Raw genomic sequence first — 17,877 nt, 5'->3', positions numbered from 1 at the left:
CTTTTCCAGTACAGAGCATGAAACTGATGTGTTGCATGGAGTGTTTGTAGCTATTTCTAATGTTGAACTGAACTGAATTCATGTTTTGAATTTTTTTTGATCAGAAATAGAGGTTCATGTGGCCGGGTTCAGTGGGTAGAGCAGGCGCACATACAGGCTTATGCCTCGACGCAGAGGTCCAGGATTCGAGTCCGACCTGTGACGATTTCCTGCATGTCTTCCCCCCTCCCTCTCTCCCCTTTCTAACCTAGCTGTCCTATCCATTAAAGGCGGAAAAGCCAAAAAAAATCATCTTTAAAAGATATAGAGGTTCAGTGCTGTGGAATTCATTGAATATGTCACTTAAACATTAACATCTCTGCCAGCCTTTAGGTCACAGTTAAAAAAAGTTCTTAATTTCATCTTAAACCTTATGTTGGGATAATTCTGTTGATTGTATTTTTGGTCTGACTCAAAGGATTGCACTTTTGTTTGCCTTGTCATTTTCTTGCTTAAACTGTGTATAATTACCTGATATATCTTTACATCTTGGGTATGTTAACGTGTTTGTTTCTTTGTTTGTTTATTGTTATGCTTGTTTTTATTTTTTTGTAGAGAAATTATCATGTTTTATGTTGTATATTTCCCCCTTTTTTGTAATAGGGGTGGATGCTGAATAAGCCTTTCAGGCTTCTCCTCTCCTGCACTATAATGACTTGTTTTTCAATTCTATTGTATGTATTTCATACGTTTGTGCACATAAACTAAACTAAACTCAGATTGCTGAAACCTCATATTAACTTCAGATGAACTTTTGAATCCATTTTACACGGCACCTTTGAAAGCATGTAAAGAAGGGATATTTTAATGGCCAGTAGTAACAGGAGGAATGATAACAGCAAGCAAAAACATCTCAGCACCTGGCAATTGTTTTAAGACCGACTTGAAAACATGTGAACCTGTTCTTTACCTCATGTGGATGGTAGAGGTATGATCCAGTGCTATGTTAAAGTGAAATACCACTTTAAGACTCGGATGCTCTGATTAACTCTCTGCATCACCTGCACTGCCCTTCCATCTGAGCGCTAACAACATGCATCCCTGCTCTGTTTCATTATTGATAGGCCATATTGAGCTGTTTGTCTCCACTCACTGATGAGAATGATTTACCTTCCTGTTTGTCCTCGCAAAGCTGTGAGAAGAATCCAGATACAAACCCATTAAAGCTGGGGTAGGCAGTTTTCTCTGGAAAAGACAAAATAAAAATGCCAGAATAGTCAAACCCAGCTCTCCTGCTGCAGCTCTCCCCTCTCTGTCCTCAACCCCTCGCTTCATACAGTCACCTGTACAAGTACTAGTCTTTCATTTCAATCATTCAAGTTCATGTTTACGAATGACACAAGTGTTATATCGGCGAAGCATTTCAGAAATGGAGAGAAAATGTTGCTAATAGTTTAGCCTTCTGCTTACGGTAGCCATGAGCTAGCCGCAGCTGTGAGTCTTTGGGTACGGTTAGCAGAAGGCTAAACTATTAGCAACATTTTCTCTCCATTTCTGAAAGACTTTGCTGATATTGAAATGTGTTTTATTGTGTTTCTTGTCTTTTAGAGAAGTCTGTCTGCCTGTTTTGGGGTTCGTCTGCAGTGTCGGCAGTTGTTGCCAATGCTGGAATAGCAACTTTTTCTGCAGGATTTTCCTTCATTGAATCAGGCTTTCACCATGTGAAGGGACATGCGCACGCATCTGCGTTTGTAGAACAGCCAATTGGAAGCCCTCTCTCTCTGAAATGACCTCTGATTGGCCAAAGTCTCCTGTCACGGGCTACATTTTCTAAAGCCTGAAAACAGAGCCAAGAGGAGGTGCACAAGTCTAGTTTTCACTTGAATTGAAAATTATTATGGGTTTTTTTTGCCCAGTGATGCCAAAAAATGTAACTCAGTGGTCTTGCATTGCCAGACCTATCTCCACAGTGCTGTGTCAGCGCTAGAGTAGTCTCGCATTGCCAGACCTTCCTCCACAGCACTGCGGAGGAAGGTCTGGCTAGTCCACACAGTATTCTGGGATGGGAGAAAAACGTTCTATGGTTTATTGGCATTTCTTTAACCCAATCACAATCGTCTTGGGCGGCGCTATGCGCCGGACGGAGCCACGGTGTCTCTGCAAAATAGCCTCGGGAAGGAACTTGTTTTGGTGGAACATGTGTACGTTCAAAAGTAGTTTTAGTCGTGCAACAGAAAACTCAGATTGGACAGATAGTCTAGCTAGCTGTCTGGATTTACCCTGCAGAGATCTGAGGAGCAGTTAACCATAGTCCTCAGAAATCTACCGGAATTTAAAATTCCAACAGAAAGAAAGCAGAAGTTGACGGACATCCGGCGAAATTTTTGACGGCACTCTAGCAATCCCAGAAGTGGAACGTTATAGATATAGACTAGCGCTGGAGTGACTGCACTACTTTTAGCACGATCCAAGTTTGCTTGCCATACTTGCCATTTTCAGGTTATTGCTTGCTAGCTCGGAAGTTGTGACGTATTTGTTCATTTCATCAGTTTTAAAAAAAAACACATTGTTAGACCTAAAGCTGAATTTTAGACATTTCTAACCAAATTAGAATTTAAATTTTAGCTTTGTGATTAGAGGAATTATTTTGATACCACTACAGAAATTAACAGGATATGGAAACAGTTTATTTTATTGAAAGACTCTCCTCCACCTCCCTATGGTCCCACCAATACATCCCAGTTGTTGCACTTTATTGCATTAATTATGATGTATTCATGGTTCATTCAGTTTATTTTTTATCTTTGCTTTGCCCATTTGTCTACCTGAGTTGCTTTAGGTGTTGTTTTTACTTTTCTATGTTCATTTTAAAAGAGCAAAACAAAATATTCAAATATAGCTGTGAGATATGTAATGTAAACTACCTAAGTAGCTTTTGAGTGCAGTACTGAGTATTTTTTACACTGGTAAGATCTGAATACTTCCCCCGCCACTGGAAATAGGACTATTATTATAAGAATTATTGGTCCCTACTGATCTGAAGGCTGCCTTATCTTGCCCCATGCTGAAAAGCTATACATAATTAGTTCTGCCTATAGAACAAGCCCTTGTAAAACCCATTCACCGTGGCGCTGTGATATAAAGGACCAAATGCTTTAAGATCCTGCCTTCATGCGCTTGCAGAGCCCATGCTATATCTGTAAGAGGACAGATGGCCATCCCTGTTGGTGCAATTCTCCACAGCTTTTCAGAACTAATACACATGGCATATGGACATGCATCACAGGGTGGGGACTGGCATCGGGCCCTCAGGAGAGCACGCTGACAGGATAGGGGGATGCGATATGTGGTGCAGTTTTCCAAAAAATGCTGGTCCCAAGCCTCCGGCAACACTCAAGACCCAAAGCCCTTAGCAGGCACATTTCACTTACATAAATGTTCCTGCGTCTCAGGAAAGTGAACCTGCAGGTGCTCCCTGGCAGGGTGCATCAACGCCAGAGATTAGGTCACGCCTTTTCATGAAGGGGGGGCAGCCGGGATGGTGACAGTCTGCCATGGGCCATTATGACGGAGGGCAGAGGAGCAGTTTATCGTCATTTAGGACAACCTTGGTTGAAAGGTATCCGGGTAATTTTCTTGTGTGTCGTCTCTATTCCCCTATCAGAGTGTACTTGAGCCGCCCCCACATTACTGGACCCATCCCAGATGAAGGGATTAATGGCCTCTTGATGGAGTATCACAATCAACACCTACTGCTTGTGTACATTTATTTTACAGCTTCCACGTTGATGATGCCATCCACCTTCAACGTGGATGCAATCAAGATATGCAAGATAATAGTCACCAATGTGTATAGATTCTTTGCTTGTCTTGAGGTATTTACCCATGTCAGAGCAGGGCTAAAATAACAGCAAACCCTGAAGAAATGGCAGCTGCAGAGACTCTGTACTGCCATCATGTGGTGAAACATATCACTTCTTTGTTGTCATCACAGCTCAAATCTGTCCTCCTCTCTGACATCACAGACACTTTGTAGCCAACAGGGGTGGAAGAAGTATTAAGATATTTTATGTAAAAATACTTTGTTACAGTAAAAGTCCTGCATTTCAAATTGTAATCGAGTAAAAGTTCAAAAGTATTAGCATTAAATTAAGTACTGCAAGTAAAAGTACTCATTATGCAGAAGGGCTCATTTCAGATTTTGATATTACTTAATTATATTTATTGATGCATTGTTTTCATCACTTCAATGTAACAGCTGGTAAAGGCTTACTTAGTTACTACTACATATTACTGGGTAGCCTAACCCATACTAATACAGTAGATCATTTGTTATTTTCTTTTAATAATCTAAATCTGCAAAGTATCTAAAGTTGTCAGACAAATCTAGTGGTGAAGTAAAGAAAATTATTTCAATAGTTGCATCTAAAATCTAGTGGAGTTAAAGTATAAAGCAGCATTCAATTCAATTCAATTCAATTTTATTTATAGTATCAAATCATAACAAGAGATATCTCGAGACACTTTACAGATAGAGTAGGTCTAGACCAAACTCTGTACTTTACGAAGCCCCAACTATTACAGTGGTTGCCTCAAGAGCAAGCATTAGCAGTAGCTATTGCGACAGTGGCAAGGAAAAACTCCCTTTTTTTGTTAGGAAGAAACCTCGGACAGACCCAGACTCTTGGTAGGCGGTGTCTGACGGCACCAGTTGGGGGAGTGGTGAATGGTGGCAATAATAGTCATAATAAAGATAGTGAAGCAGTGATCACAATGGTAGTCATAGTAGTTCATGTCATAGTAGGGCACAGCAGGGCGTTACGGGGTGTAGTGTGGCACAGCAGCCTGGGTGGACGCGGTTGGACGCGGCAGGACGCAGTCGGACACTGCGGGGAAACGCAGAGCGTAGCAGGGTGTAGTAAGTCCATAGCGTCAGCTGCACCCAGGACCCCGGTGTAGGTGCCACCCAATTCCAAGGCGATGTTCTGGGTGAAGAAGAAGCAAAGGGACTCCGGGGAGAAAACTCCCCAGAGCTAGGTTAGTAACAGGCATTTCTGGGACTAAGATGCACACAAAAGGAGACAAGTGAAAAGAGAGAAGAGGGAGCGGCTCATTGTGTCCTTGGAAGGAGCTTCCCACAGCAGTCTAGAGTTATAATAGCATAACTAAGAGAGGCAGGCTAAAGAGAGGGGCCCTGGACCGGGCTCGTACTCTCCCCTGCCGGAACGGGCTTGTACTTCCTGCCTCCCTCTACTCTACTCTACTATGCTGCAACTCCTCACTCCCTAACTATAAGCTTTATCAAAGATGATGGTTTTCAGTTTATTCTTAAATGTGGCGACGGTGTCAGCCCCCCGAACCCAAGTTGGGAGCTGGTTCCACAGGAGAGGAGCCTGGTAGCTGAAGGCTCTGGCTCCCATTCTACTTTTAGAGACTCTAGGAACCACAAGTAGCTCTGAGTTCTGGGAGCGCAGTGCTCTAGTGGGACAATAAGGTACTAAAAGCTCTTCTATGTATGATGGTGCTTGACCATTTAGTGCTTTGTAGGTCAGGAGAAGGATTTTAAATTCAATCCTGGATTTTACAGGAAGCCAATGCAGAGAAGCTAATACAGGAGAAATGTGATCTCTTTTGTTAGTTCTTGTCAGAACACGTGCTGCAGCATTCTGGATCAGCTGGAGGGTCTTGAGGGACTTATTTGAGCAGCCTGATAGTAAAGAATTACAGTAGTCCAGCCGGGAAGTTACGAATGCATGGACTAGTTTTTCAGCATCGTTTTGAGACAGGATGTTCCTGATTTTGGCAATGTTACGAAGATGGAAAAAGGCTGTTCTTGAGGTTTGTTTTAAGTGGGCGTTAAAGGATAGATCCTGATCAAAAATGACTAGATTTCTGACAGTAGTGCTGGAGGCCAGGGCAATACCATCTAGGGTAGCTATATATTTAGATAATGAAGTTCGGTGGTGCTTGGGTCCCAGCACAATAACTTCCGTTTTGTTTGAGTTCAACATCAGAAAATTGTGGGTCATCCAGGATTTTATATCTTTAATGCACGCTTGAAGTTTAGCTAACTGACCGCTTTCGTCTGGCTTGATTGACAGATATAATTGGGTGTCGTCTGCGTAACAGTGAAAGTTAATTGAGTGTTTCCTAATAATATTGCCTAGAGGAAGCATATATAAAGAGAATAGAATTGGTCCAAGCACTGAGCCTTGAGGAACGCCATGGCTAACTTTAGCGTATTTGGATGGTTTATCGTTAATATTAACAAATTGGGATCGCTCAGAAAAATAGGACTTAAACCAGCTTAGTGCGATTCCTTTAATGCCAACTAAATGTTCCAGTCTCTGTAAGAGGATGGTATGGTCAATAGTGTCGAATGCAGCACTAAGATCTAATAAGACAAGTACGGAGACAAGTCCTTTGTCAGCAGCAGTTAGAAGGTCGTTAGTGATTTTCACCAGTGCCGTCTCTGTGCTATGATGCATTCTAAATCCTGACTGAAAGTCTTCAAATAGACTATTTCTATGCAGAAAGTCACACAATTGATTAGCGACTACCTTCTCAAGGATTTTGGAGAGAAACGGGAGGTTAGATATAGGTCTATAGTTGGCTAAGACCTCAGGGTCGAGGGTGGGTTTTTTCAGAATAGGTTTTATCACAGCTACTTTAAAAGACTGCGGTACGTGACCCGTTAATAAGGACATATTGATCGTATCTAGTAATGTGGTGTTGACCACGGGTAGTGCTTCTTTAAGTGCATTAAAAGCATTAAATGGAAATACTCAAGTAAAGTACAAGTACATCAAAAGTTCAAGAAACACATACTAATACCAAAACACGACAACACTATCACACCGTTCAGGGTGACACAAAGAAATATGTACTTGAAAAAATGACTCAAGTGAAACGGTTTCCAATTTCAGGTTTTATTATTTCGAAAATTAAGTCTCAAAAATCCAAAGATACATTTGAATAACAAGTGCACACAAATTCAAAGTGAGGTTTAATATATGGCATACCAATGCTTAAGATCTGTCAAAATTTTGTTTACACCAGCAATGACTCCAAATCAGCAGCAGGAAATCCATATCAGCCAAGTTGACAGGTTCAAGTAAGACATAATTACAGTTTGTGTTAGTCCTTAAAGTTCAGAGCAATTCAAAAAAGAGAAAACACATCTTAAAAAGAGAAAATTCATGAGCAGTGATTTATCAACAAGAAATGTCAAACATCGAGCTAGGCATCGGAATTATATCATCAAAACTACAAACACAAAACTTTAGCCTAATGTGCATCCTTAAACTAAACTTAAATAGATCCTGAAAATATTTAACATTTTTTTTAGTTTTTTTACAAAGCAATTAACACTGATGAACGAAAAAGAGCTGATGGCAACGGAGAACAAAAATTATTTTAAAATATATATAAAAAAAAAAAAAAAAAAAATTGCAACCAAGAGCGCATTTTCACAATTAATACTATTAAAAACAAAATTGGGTTTGCAATAATCAGCTTTGTCCAAATTTACCTAATTATTTCAAATCAAATAGCACTTTTCATTTATTTATTTTTTTTACTTTTGTGATTTCTTCCAGTTACGCAGGAAGTAATGATACGTACCTGAATCCACTTCTCTACAACCAGAATCTATACTAAGCAACGTCACTGTGCGGCACAAAGGAACATATTAAATACAGGAAGGAGTCGATTATTTCGGCCTTGAAAGACCTCAACTATGCAGGCAAACTTCCTAACTAGAGGGGCAACTACATGGCAAACCCATCGAGAATGATTTATAAAAAGATTATGTACAACATCAAGGATGCAGTCCACTGGCATCCTAATATATCAGACTGTTAAAAGTTAGCTGGCTCAGTTACAGTTCATAAATACTTTGAACCCGAATGACTAGCAACTACATAACCTAACATCTATTCTCGCTTCCTAATCCTGTTAAATCCCGGCATTTGTGGCATTGGAAAAAGAACATTTATATACAGTTTTAAAACTACTTTACAACACATGTCCAGTATGTGCCCCCCCCCCCCCCCCCCCCGGGCTGAACAAACTCATCCCACTGGACATGTCTGGGTATACAGTTCTACACATCACTGATAGCACTGACCGGAGGAATATATTTGTTGTTATGTGGTGCCACTAAATTAAAGGAAAAAAAACTCAAGGTGCATACACATTATTTTGTTGGACAGGGCACAGTCATTTGGTTGGTGTGTGGAAAGAAATCAACAAAGAGGCGGTTTGTCTGTGCAGGACACATGCAGAGATGTCTCATCCCTTAACTAGCAAGAAATCTGGTACTCAAATCAAGGCTGGGTCACGATACCAACAAGTCACACTTCTTGGTATTACAAGTTATCCTTTCATACATAAGTATCCAGGTCGTCCAGCTGGAGCTCTGGCAATATTTCTGGACAGGTTGTTGTTGTTCAGTCTCAGGTGAAGGTGTGTGTGTGTGTGTGTGTTTTTGTTACTCAGTGTTTGTCAGGTGCTGCGTGCGCTCGTCCATTCTGTGTTGTCGTGGTTGGTGCGGTGTTGTGTTGTATGTCGGGAGTGTCTGCCTCTAGATGTGCATGATTCTATGTGTACCAGTGTGTCTGAAAACGGCCTCTACGGCGATGCACTGCGTTCGCGGGACAGACTATAGGAAGGCACTTGGGTTTGCCCGTGGATCCTTCTGGTTCCTGTAGCGCACGGCGAGCCACACTCCCAGGATCTGTTCGAGACATCAAAGACGAGAAGATAAAGACACGGTCACACCGACAAAATTCATCAGCACGTCATCACAAGCTCTGTGGTGCTAGGAGGTTGGTGACGTTGTGAGCTAACTGCTAACACGCTACCCAGCCAGGAACACGCTAGTGGTAATCAGTCACAAGAGCTTCTTCCCGTTTCCTCTGCACTGAGCTGTTTATTACCCCCTGGCATTATGCTCTCAGCATTGTACATCATTTCATTTAGAGTCAGTATCAGGACAACTACTTCACACACTTTAGTTCACTTTCTCATAACTGTCTGCAAACTATTCCTCTGAACAGAGTGGATGGTTCATATGCTAGCTTCCTCCATTTTCTGATCCCAGGCTCTCCATTCCTTCATAGGTCAGCAACATCAATGGTGCATTTACTGTATGAGTGTCAAGGTTCACCAAAGTTGAACTTGATCCGAAATTTTTGCATGGATTTATTTCACCCCTGCGAGCAAGTCCACTTGATTGAGGCGATTCTATTGAAATTAAATTCATTTCAACACAAATGTTGCCATTTTTAAATGCTGGTGTAACCGGTCCTTTAGTGGGAACAAGAAACCAAACTGCCAACCTTGTAATAACTGGATGACTTGCTAAACAAAAATCTCTAATAAAAACCCAATTTGAACTCGATGGAATTTTTCGTCCCCAAGAAGTGGATGTGGGCACGTGTGTACATCCATTTGGCTAACTAAAGCAATCGGTCCAATTAGCGTTAATCTCAATTCAGTGTCTTTCTCCGTCCTTCAAAAGACTTATCAGACTGATTAAATGAGTGGATGGGCAGGAGATGTAGGTTTGCAGTCTGGACACTCACCTCTGTGAAGCTGAAGAAGAGCCCGACGCCCCCGAGGATCTTCAGAGCCACTGTTGCGTGAGTCAGCATCAACTCCCCGCAGGTGTGACAGCTTTCACTTTTGCATGACTGGAGTGAAAGACACAGAATAGAAGAAACGGCCCTTTAGTCAGGTTTGTCTGTTAAGCCAGTATTAGCTACCAAAATCTATTCTGAGAATACTCCTAACTTATCCTGGGTTAAAGGAAATGCGTATGTGACTTTTATTCAGTGGGGCATATTGTGCAACAGGAAACATATATACCTGTGAGAACATATATTCATGTGAGACTGCAATATTTCTCTATGATGCAGGTAAACATTTTATTTAAACACCATATTAATGTGAATGAAACAAACAAAATATAGTTTAAATATGTAGCCACTCAAGACTGCGATTGTGCTGTTCAAGCAGGTTTTCTTTTATGAAATACAGTGTTTTTATTTTTATGTTGATGAAAAATGTGATATCTTAAGACTCACAGCAGTACAGTGAGCCACATCCTGATCAAACTGGGCCTGACTTTCGGGGAGGTTGAGCAGCCCACAGCAGTCCAGCTGGCTCTCCAGGTCCATCTTGGTCTTGTTGTTCAACATTCCCCAAGCAGAGTTCAGAAGGGCCTCCTGGAAAAGCAAATAAGAATGAGAATGAAGAATGAAGTGAATCGCTTGTAAAAGCCACAAAACGTATTTATGGAGACATAAATATGTTTTGCTAAGTGTTAAAATAAACGTGAATGCAACGTGAGAGACATAATAAAACTGTTAAAAATAGAGTTTGGGTACCTGCTGCCCGCCGTTCATTGCCAAGCAGGAACAGGAAACTCCAAATTGGAACAGGAAAACGATGAAGAGAATGACCATGTACTGGGAAGCAAGCAGTTAAAGAAACAGCAGCTCAAAAACATGGAAAAGATGGCACAACAATATACAAAACCACATTTCTTTCAATATTCAAATCACACCGCCGTGCAAATGACCCGCCAATCATTGGCGGGTCAATGCCGACGAGGGGCAAGGATACAAAGAAAAGCATGACTTGGTGATGGTGTATTGCTCCGACGAGTCCAACGATAGCAATGAGCAGCAGGAAGAAGCCCACTGCGATGACCCCTCCGATGATGTGGATGCTCGACACCAAGCCAAAGCCCTTCCCCCATGCTGCTACTCCAATCAGCAGCAGCCCAACCAGCTGAAGGGAACAGAGGGAAGGAAGTTATCCAGCAAGCTGAGGCAGCGTGCATTTGATGGGACTGAGCCCATCACATGGTCACCGTGTTTTGATTACCACAAACGCCAGTTATCCTATTCGGGGTTTTCCCCGCTATTGGAAGGTTTGAGGCACAGCACCCGAGAAGTTTTCGGAAGCACCAAAGCCGAATGAATGCAACGGAAAGACTTTTCTCAGATCTAATGATTGTAGCCGGACTTCAGCTTTAAGTTTTGTCTTGAAGTTTTTTGATTGTTATTTATTCATTATCTGCTCTAGCTTTTCCAACGTCTAGACACAGATAGGGAAATAATTATGGTCCAATGTCATGTGAAAAAGAGACCCAAAACTACCACAAAGAAAACAAAAATGACCTAAACTACAAAGAGGCAAAATCCCCAAAAGAGACTCAAAATGTATAGGGAAATTGCATTTTTTTTAGTCTCTTTTAGTCTTTTTAAACTCTGTCCGGTCTTTGGGAGCTCTATGATGATTTAAGGCGAGACACGGCAGGCAAAAACATCGTTTTTTTTTCACTGGTCAATTTTGAGATTTTGGGCTATTTGTCTTCAATAACATGTCTTCTTTCAGACTTGTGGTGAAATAAAGTCCGAAATACACATTTAGGTCTTTATTTTACTACACTTTGTCTGTTTGTGGCGGTAGATTTCACCTAAACTCAACAAAAGTTGGCGTTCTAAATCATCGCGCTGCTCCGCGACCGCTGTCTGCACCCTGTCATCACATATACCGTTGGAAAGCTCTCTTTCTCCTGTACAATGCTGTCGGATCCAAATATGGTCATTTCCTTTTTATCAGCAACCAATCTTGAAAGTAAAAGGGGGGATTTAACTCAAAATGAGCAATCTCATTGGCTGATGCCAATTTCTGACAACGTGATTCGTTCAGAATTGTCACGTGACGTGCTCTGACATTTCCGCGGAAGCTCGAAATGTTGAAAGAAGTGCGTCGAAAACGGCCGAAAATCACCTCAGAGAAGACGAAAACAGTTGTTATTAGCAAGAAGACACAGGGGGTCACAAACTAAGACAGCAGATGATGAAATGCCTTCACATAGTACGTCGATGTTTAAACTGTCGTTCAGAAAACAGGAGTGTTCAGACAGCGGAGGTAATCAGTCTCTCTCTCTCTCTCTCTCTCTCAGCAGTTTACAGAAAGTTATAGCCTACATGTCATATATTAAATATTTGTCACATATGTACTGATACTGTACTGATCGCGATACAACACACTATATTACAAAACAATTACATTACACAACAGTTAGTTTTGTATAATATAATTACTATATAATAGGCTACTAAACAAATCTGTAATTTTGGGCTCCTAAGTGGTTGTGAGTCCCTCAGGCTGTGGCAGGCAGATCCATATGTAGCTGTCAGTGGAGCTGCTGTCACCTCTCCTAGGAGAACTTTCAGCTTCTCTTCTGGTGTTAACTTTTTTTTGGCTATTTTTCCAAGGTGTAATTCTCTTAGTGAAGATAGTTTTTCCCAGTGGAGGAGGAAGTGTATCTCTGTCTGACCCAGCTGGTGGTCACTGAGACTGTATTTAGTCAGGATCCGTCTCTTCTTCGTATCTCTGACAGTGTGAAGATAATCTGTCAAATAACAATTTAGTCTACTTTGTTTGCTTTCTCCAATGTTCTAAATATTGGTCTTTTGAATGAGTCATAATTAGTTTTGTTCTGTGTTATGAACCAGTGCTGATGGGAGCCTGGTTAGTTATCTTCACCATCAGCTGACTGAGGGGACTGGTTCTGGTTAGTTATCTTCACCATCAGCTGACTGAGAGGACTGGTTCTGGTTAGTTATCTTCACCATCAGCTGACTGAGAGGACTGTTTGTGGGAAAAGTAAGCTGGAGCAGCAGCAAGTATGGCCATGAAGGTGCCTCTGCCATGCTTTCTGTTATGGAGAAGTTGTGGCTTCAGAGCACATGTGACGGTCAATTCAATGAGAGAAACTGATATGCTCAGGATCTCAAAAGCTGAGACCGTCACAGCTGCCAGTGTAAAACATAGGCGCAAGAGTCTAAGCACAGCTAAAATACATATGGTGCTGGAATGGACAGTTGGACTTTAAAAAAGCTGTTACATCCATTGTTGGTCTTGTTCTGTGTCCATACACCTGTCCAGCATGGGTTTTGTACTGCAGTTGTAGGCCTTATATGCCTGCCATTTTATTAAATAATCAATTTTCATGAGCTTGAAATATTCTATATTATTATCACTAAGGGCCTGAGCATTTATTCTGTTATTGAGCAATTTTTCCAATAGAAATGTATTGAATTCCACTATTTAAATCTTTAAATGCCGTTTTCTCAAAATTAGTTTTTTGTCATTCTCCAGTATAAACATCTCAGCCTATGTAGCACCTATGTACACCAAACTTTCCAGTTATACACTTGGTAGTATTCTGAAGATATTTACAGAGGGATTTGTTAATAAATCATTCCTGCCCTGATTTATGTGAAATTTTAAGCTAAAAAACATGGCGAAAATCGATTTTTTTAGGGCTATGGACAGTATATTTTGATTTCCTAGGTAATGAAAGCAGATATCCTGAAATCCCTCTGTAATTTTGTTTTCATCTTGTGTGTAAACAAAATGAAAAAAGAATTTTGCACCTGGCTTTATCATATGTTCAGATCTATCTACCGAAAATATATGCAAAATCACGCATATTTAATGAGAAAATGCCTAATTTGCATAACTAAACAAACATTTCAAAAACTTGTAATACATTTTTTTATATACTTGTGTAAATAATCAACTGAGGAAGTTTCATGGAGATATCTATTATTTAAAAATGTTAGCCTATTCACCTGCCTTAAGTACTTGCCAAACATATGATGCAGGTAAAAAGTAAGGAATCGAAACAAAGATATTTTTTCTGGAATATTAATAGCTTTAAATAATGAGCTTGTCCCTCTATTGCTGCGTTGTTGTTGTTGCTGCCGTTGTTGTTGTTTATGTTCCATTTTCTGTATCCTCTACGTCTTCAATGTTGTTGGATGTTTGGTGTGGTTTTTACTGTTATTGTTATTTACGGTTGTCTGTGCTTATTGTTCAATGTGGCTCCCTTGAGTGCAAAACAAATTCCCCTCCGACCAATAAAGGTTTTCATTCATTCATACCATATGGAGGGAGCTGACAAAACTTTCCAGAATTCATATTGTATTGTCATGCCTGACCCATGAGGTTCGTCTTTTCGTGAAGGGATTATTTTTCCTTCTTTCCTTCTTCATATGTCTTCTTTCACTGCCCTGATTCTGCACAGCAACTACAGCATCACACTTGTGACAGTTTCAGTGACTCAGCGGTCAACATGATTGGTGGCATGTGTACTTCGTGTTCCAAATTTCTCTGACTAAGTGGGTCATGCGTGCCTCAAGTGTTTCTTTCAGCGGTGAGGCGACTGTGTGGCTCCCAGTGTGTCACAACAGAAGGCAAACAATGCAATGTCATATTTACCCCAATGTCTTTCACAAAGTGCATACCTGTGAGACTTAAAAAGAATCAAGACCGCAGGTAAGAGTGAGTTAAATGAACACAATCAAGACCGTTTGGACTCAATACTTGATGAAAAACATGATTATGTTAGCTATGTCTAACTAGGGTTGGGTACCGAACTCCGTACTGTTTTGGGTACCAACCGAATTATGTCGGTACTACCGTGGACCGATTCACGCTAAATCAAACGGTACCAATCTGCTATCCTAACCGTAACCACTCGAGGTCAATGCCTAACCCCAACCAATCGGGCTGCTTCGGAGGGTGGGACTTGCCTAGAAGTTACGTGGGATCTAGGGGTGGAACGGGACATGTATTCGTATTGAACCGAAACGCTACGGGCGTCACGGTTCGGTGCATGAATTTACACGGAGAATACACGGTATAAAAATAAATAAAACTTGCAAGCGTGCAAATTAACGAATGTAATGCGGAACTACTGTTACATACACGGTTTCTTTAGGGACACCTAATCTGTAGCCCCGCGTGTCTGATTGAGAAACACACAAACACTGCAGGAAGTTAAACAGTAACACGTTGGGTATATGCGCTCTGCACCAGACATGCTTCACCACCACGCGGACACAAAATTAGACTAAAACAAGCTTTAAAATGCGTGGAAATGACTTACGGTGAATGCAAGTGCTGTGTGTAATCCTCTCCGGTTGATGTGTGAAGACTTCACGGCGCCGCTCGTGTTTCTCCGGTCCGGTAAATGAAGGATGTGGCAAAGGTATGCCTGCCGCACTTAACAGCAAGAATACTTTCTTTTATCTTTGTGGGGGAAGGTCTCGCCTAAGTAGAATTTAGTAGTTTGTTATTATTCTATGTAATTTGCACTTTCATAAATAAGCGATGCTGTATTTTCAGATTTATAGCTGATTGTCTTACTTTATTTACAAGTTCCAGATGGAGTCTGGAGATGATGTGGGGTACTTACTGTTTACATCTTACTTTACACACTTTCAGGCTGTTGCAGCTAGCTCAGGGGAGAGACTCTATGACACTAGGTGGTACAGCCTGAGACATGCACAATAAAAAAGAATTGCCTTCTGCATTTTTGTTTTGCTTTTCCCTCCATTGTACCGGACTCGTACCGAACCGTGATGTCTGAACCGAAGAAATTAACCGAACCGTGACTTCTGTGTACCGTTCCACCCCTAGTGGGATCCATAATAACGTGTCGCGGTGCCGTTGATGTTACACTTCCTCTGAGACAGGCAGGTACAACAGTGGTTTGAATGCCCTGGTGACTGACTGATAGGCTGAGGTTGTAAGGCAAGACAACTCTATTTCTACAGCACATTTCAGCAACAAGGCAATTCAAAGTGACATAAAACACAAGAGCAATTAAAAAATGGTCATGAAAATAAAAACAGGCTAAAATAAAATAATATACAAATACAAGAATAAAAGTTACAGTGCAGTGTAAGAAATTAATTATTTGATTCAATCTAAAGACGGGTTTGGGAGGGGAGAGAGAGGGGTCTTATTTTTGTTTATTTAGTTTTGAGTGTAAAATGTTCTAAATAAGTAAAATGTTAAATAGGTTTGGAATTATTTTTACAACTGAAATCCTTTTTTGTTATTACAGAACGAAAGTACCGAAAAAAACGGTACCGTTGAGTACCGGAACCGAATTTCATAAAAATGTGAACGGTACCCACTTATAATAAAATATAATATAATAAAAAGACAAAGAAATGCAGAAAATCATCACTTTGGAGAAGATGGAACTGTTAAACGTTAGTTATTTTGGCGGTGAAAAATGATGTAAACAATTTATGGACAATCAACCCTGCTCCCAGTAGACCGCACATACCAAAACTGACAACTCACTCATGTGCAATATAAATGAATAATAAACTGTGCAGTGTCACTATTTCCTATGTGCAATATTGTGAATTCAACCTTTCAGTCTGTCGACTTATTATATATAGCTTTTTTACGGTTTATTTATTTATTATATCTTTGGGACTTATAAAGTAAAAGGATTATCTCATCTTATCAAAATAGTTGTTCATTTTATATTAATTGGTACATTTGTTTTTGTTTTTTGCACCATACTGATAATCTTATTTTTTATATTTGGTATCGATTTGTACTCTTTCCCTAAGGATAAATAAAGGTATGTCTTATTTTAATGGATCTTTTCAGCTCTACACAATAGAAATAGTCATGACAAAGACATGACAGGTCAGTTAAACATTAATGTACTGTTGCCCACTGGCACACATCAACCAACAATACTGAACACATGGTAGAGGGGCAAACACCACTAACTGTTAACAACAGTATGAACACGTCAGTAATGTTAGGCAACAGCGACATAGTGAGAGACTAGAAGAAACAGCTGTACGATATGACGCAATGCAATAGCCCTGCAATAAACACGACCTAACTTAACAGTGGTCCGTTTTTGATGAGACAACCATTTGTTTTCATGTTGACTCGGGTACATTTTAAGGCTGTGCTAACCTAATTCTACCTAATTCAAATATATGAAGGGGCAAAGTAACAAGATAATCCAAAACACCACAACGCACAGCCATAAAGTCTATTCTCCCCTCATTCAACGCAGTGTTTAGTTTGAGAAAAGGTCTGTTGTACTAGATTTCATTAGCACAAGTACAGGGGCTCCGAGATTTCTGATCTGGGTTGAAGCCTCAGTTCATTGTGAGTTTATGTTAGCAGAGCTGAAGCCAACATGTTGACTATCACAGTTCACATAACAGACACCAACTAACACATGAGCTGATGAAATATTGTTGTGCTCGGGTGACTGCTAAGGAGAGCTGGTGTGGTAGATAAACCATTCAAGCAAGTAAATTTCACATTTTTGGGGTCAGCTGGCCTCCCAGCTAACGGTAGCTTCCATACACATAACGGTGGCGATAGCTTAGCGGCTAACTATAGTTAGCTAAAATTACTACATTGCTGTCTAGCTAACGTTACACTAGACATTTCTAACTTTTTAATATGTAATGAACAGAAATGAGTCCATACCATTGATCGTCTGCAAAATAAAAACAGAGGAATTAGAAACAAAATCAGTCATCTTTCTGCGCCGTAGCTAAATTGCTAGCTAACATTACGATAGTTAATTCAGAAGCTAGTTAGGCTAAGATAACGCAGCTAGCTAAAAGTTAGCATGATGATCCATTTTGTACACTCACCATATAAACCACATTCAGGGAACAAAGTGCATTTTTGGAACAGGTGAATCCGCCACAGACCATATTCGAAAAACCTTTATCGGCTAATGAATAAGACTTAATAATAAAAAAATCAGTGTTATTGGGCTCTCCGGACCGCTAACGTCTGGACACAAATGTTTTTGGCCAACAGAGAGGGCGTATCTGATGACGTCAACGCCGCATGTGACGTCAGGGTGTAAACCATTTGTCATCCTTTCAGGATAAAGCCATATTTGGAACAAAAAAGGGTCACAGAGGCTTTATTTTAGTCCATAATAAAATTAAAATAAATATAAAAATATCAGATTAGAAAAATCGATTCTGTCTAATCTTTTCCACTCTGCCGCGTTCAAAT

General features: G+C 40.5%; 2 protein-coding genes across 2 annotated transcripts in view; both read right to left on the bottom strand.

The window, feature by feature from the left end:
- LOC116059532 (tubulin alpha chain-like) overlaps window positions 1-17,877 on the bottom strand; it is a 370,798-nt gene that overhangs the window by 198,731 nt on the left and 154,190 nt on the right. The gene's annotated exons all lie outside the window — the stretch shown is intronic.
- On the bottom strand, window positions 6,893-17,711 carry tspan31 (tetraspanin 31). Its single transcript, XM_031312851.2, has 6 exons — window positions 17,502-17,711; window positions 10,609-10,776; window positions 10,371-10,451; window positions 10,068-10,208; window positions 9,567-9,674; window positions 6,893-8,716 (listed from the first exon to the last, which is right to left on the bottom strand). The coding sequence occupies exons 1-6, from the start codon at window positions 17,562-17,564 to the stop codon at window positions 8,642-8,644; spliced, it is 636 nt and encodes a 211-aa protein (XP_031168711.1). The 5' UTR covers window positions 17,565-17,711; the 3' UTR covers window positions 6,893-8,641.

Source organism: Sander lucioperca, chromosome 12, assembly GCF_008315115.2.
Source record: "Sander lucioperca isolate FBNREF2018 chromosome 12, SLUC_FBN_1.2, whole genome shotgun sequence".
Taxonomy (NCBI): Eukaryota; Metazoa; Chordata; class Actinopteri; order Perciformes; family Percidae; genus Sander; species Sander lucioperca.
This window is presented reverse-complemented; position numbering and strand designations above follow the sequence as displayed.

Bases quoted from the DNA above. Each gene is read 5' to 3' on its own strand.
- tspan31 (XM_031312851.2), bottom strand. From the start codon at position 17,564: ATGGTCTGTGGCGGATTCACCTGTTCCAAAAATGCACTTTGTTCCCTG. The intron at 10,209-10,370 runs GTACCCAAACTC...TTGCTTTTCCAG, and splicing joins CAATGAACGGCGGGCAGCAG to GAGGCCCTTCTGAACTCTGC. The intron at 9,675-10,067 runs GTGAGTCTTAAG...CTTTCACTCCAG, and splicing joins ATGTGGCTCACTGTACTGCT to TCATGCAAAAGTGAAAGCTG.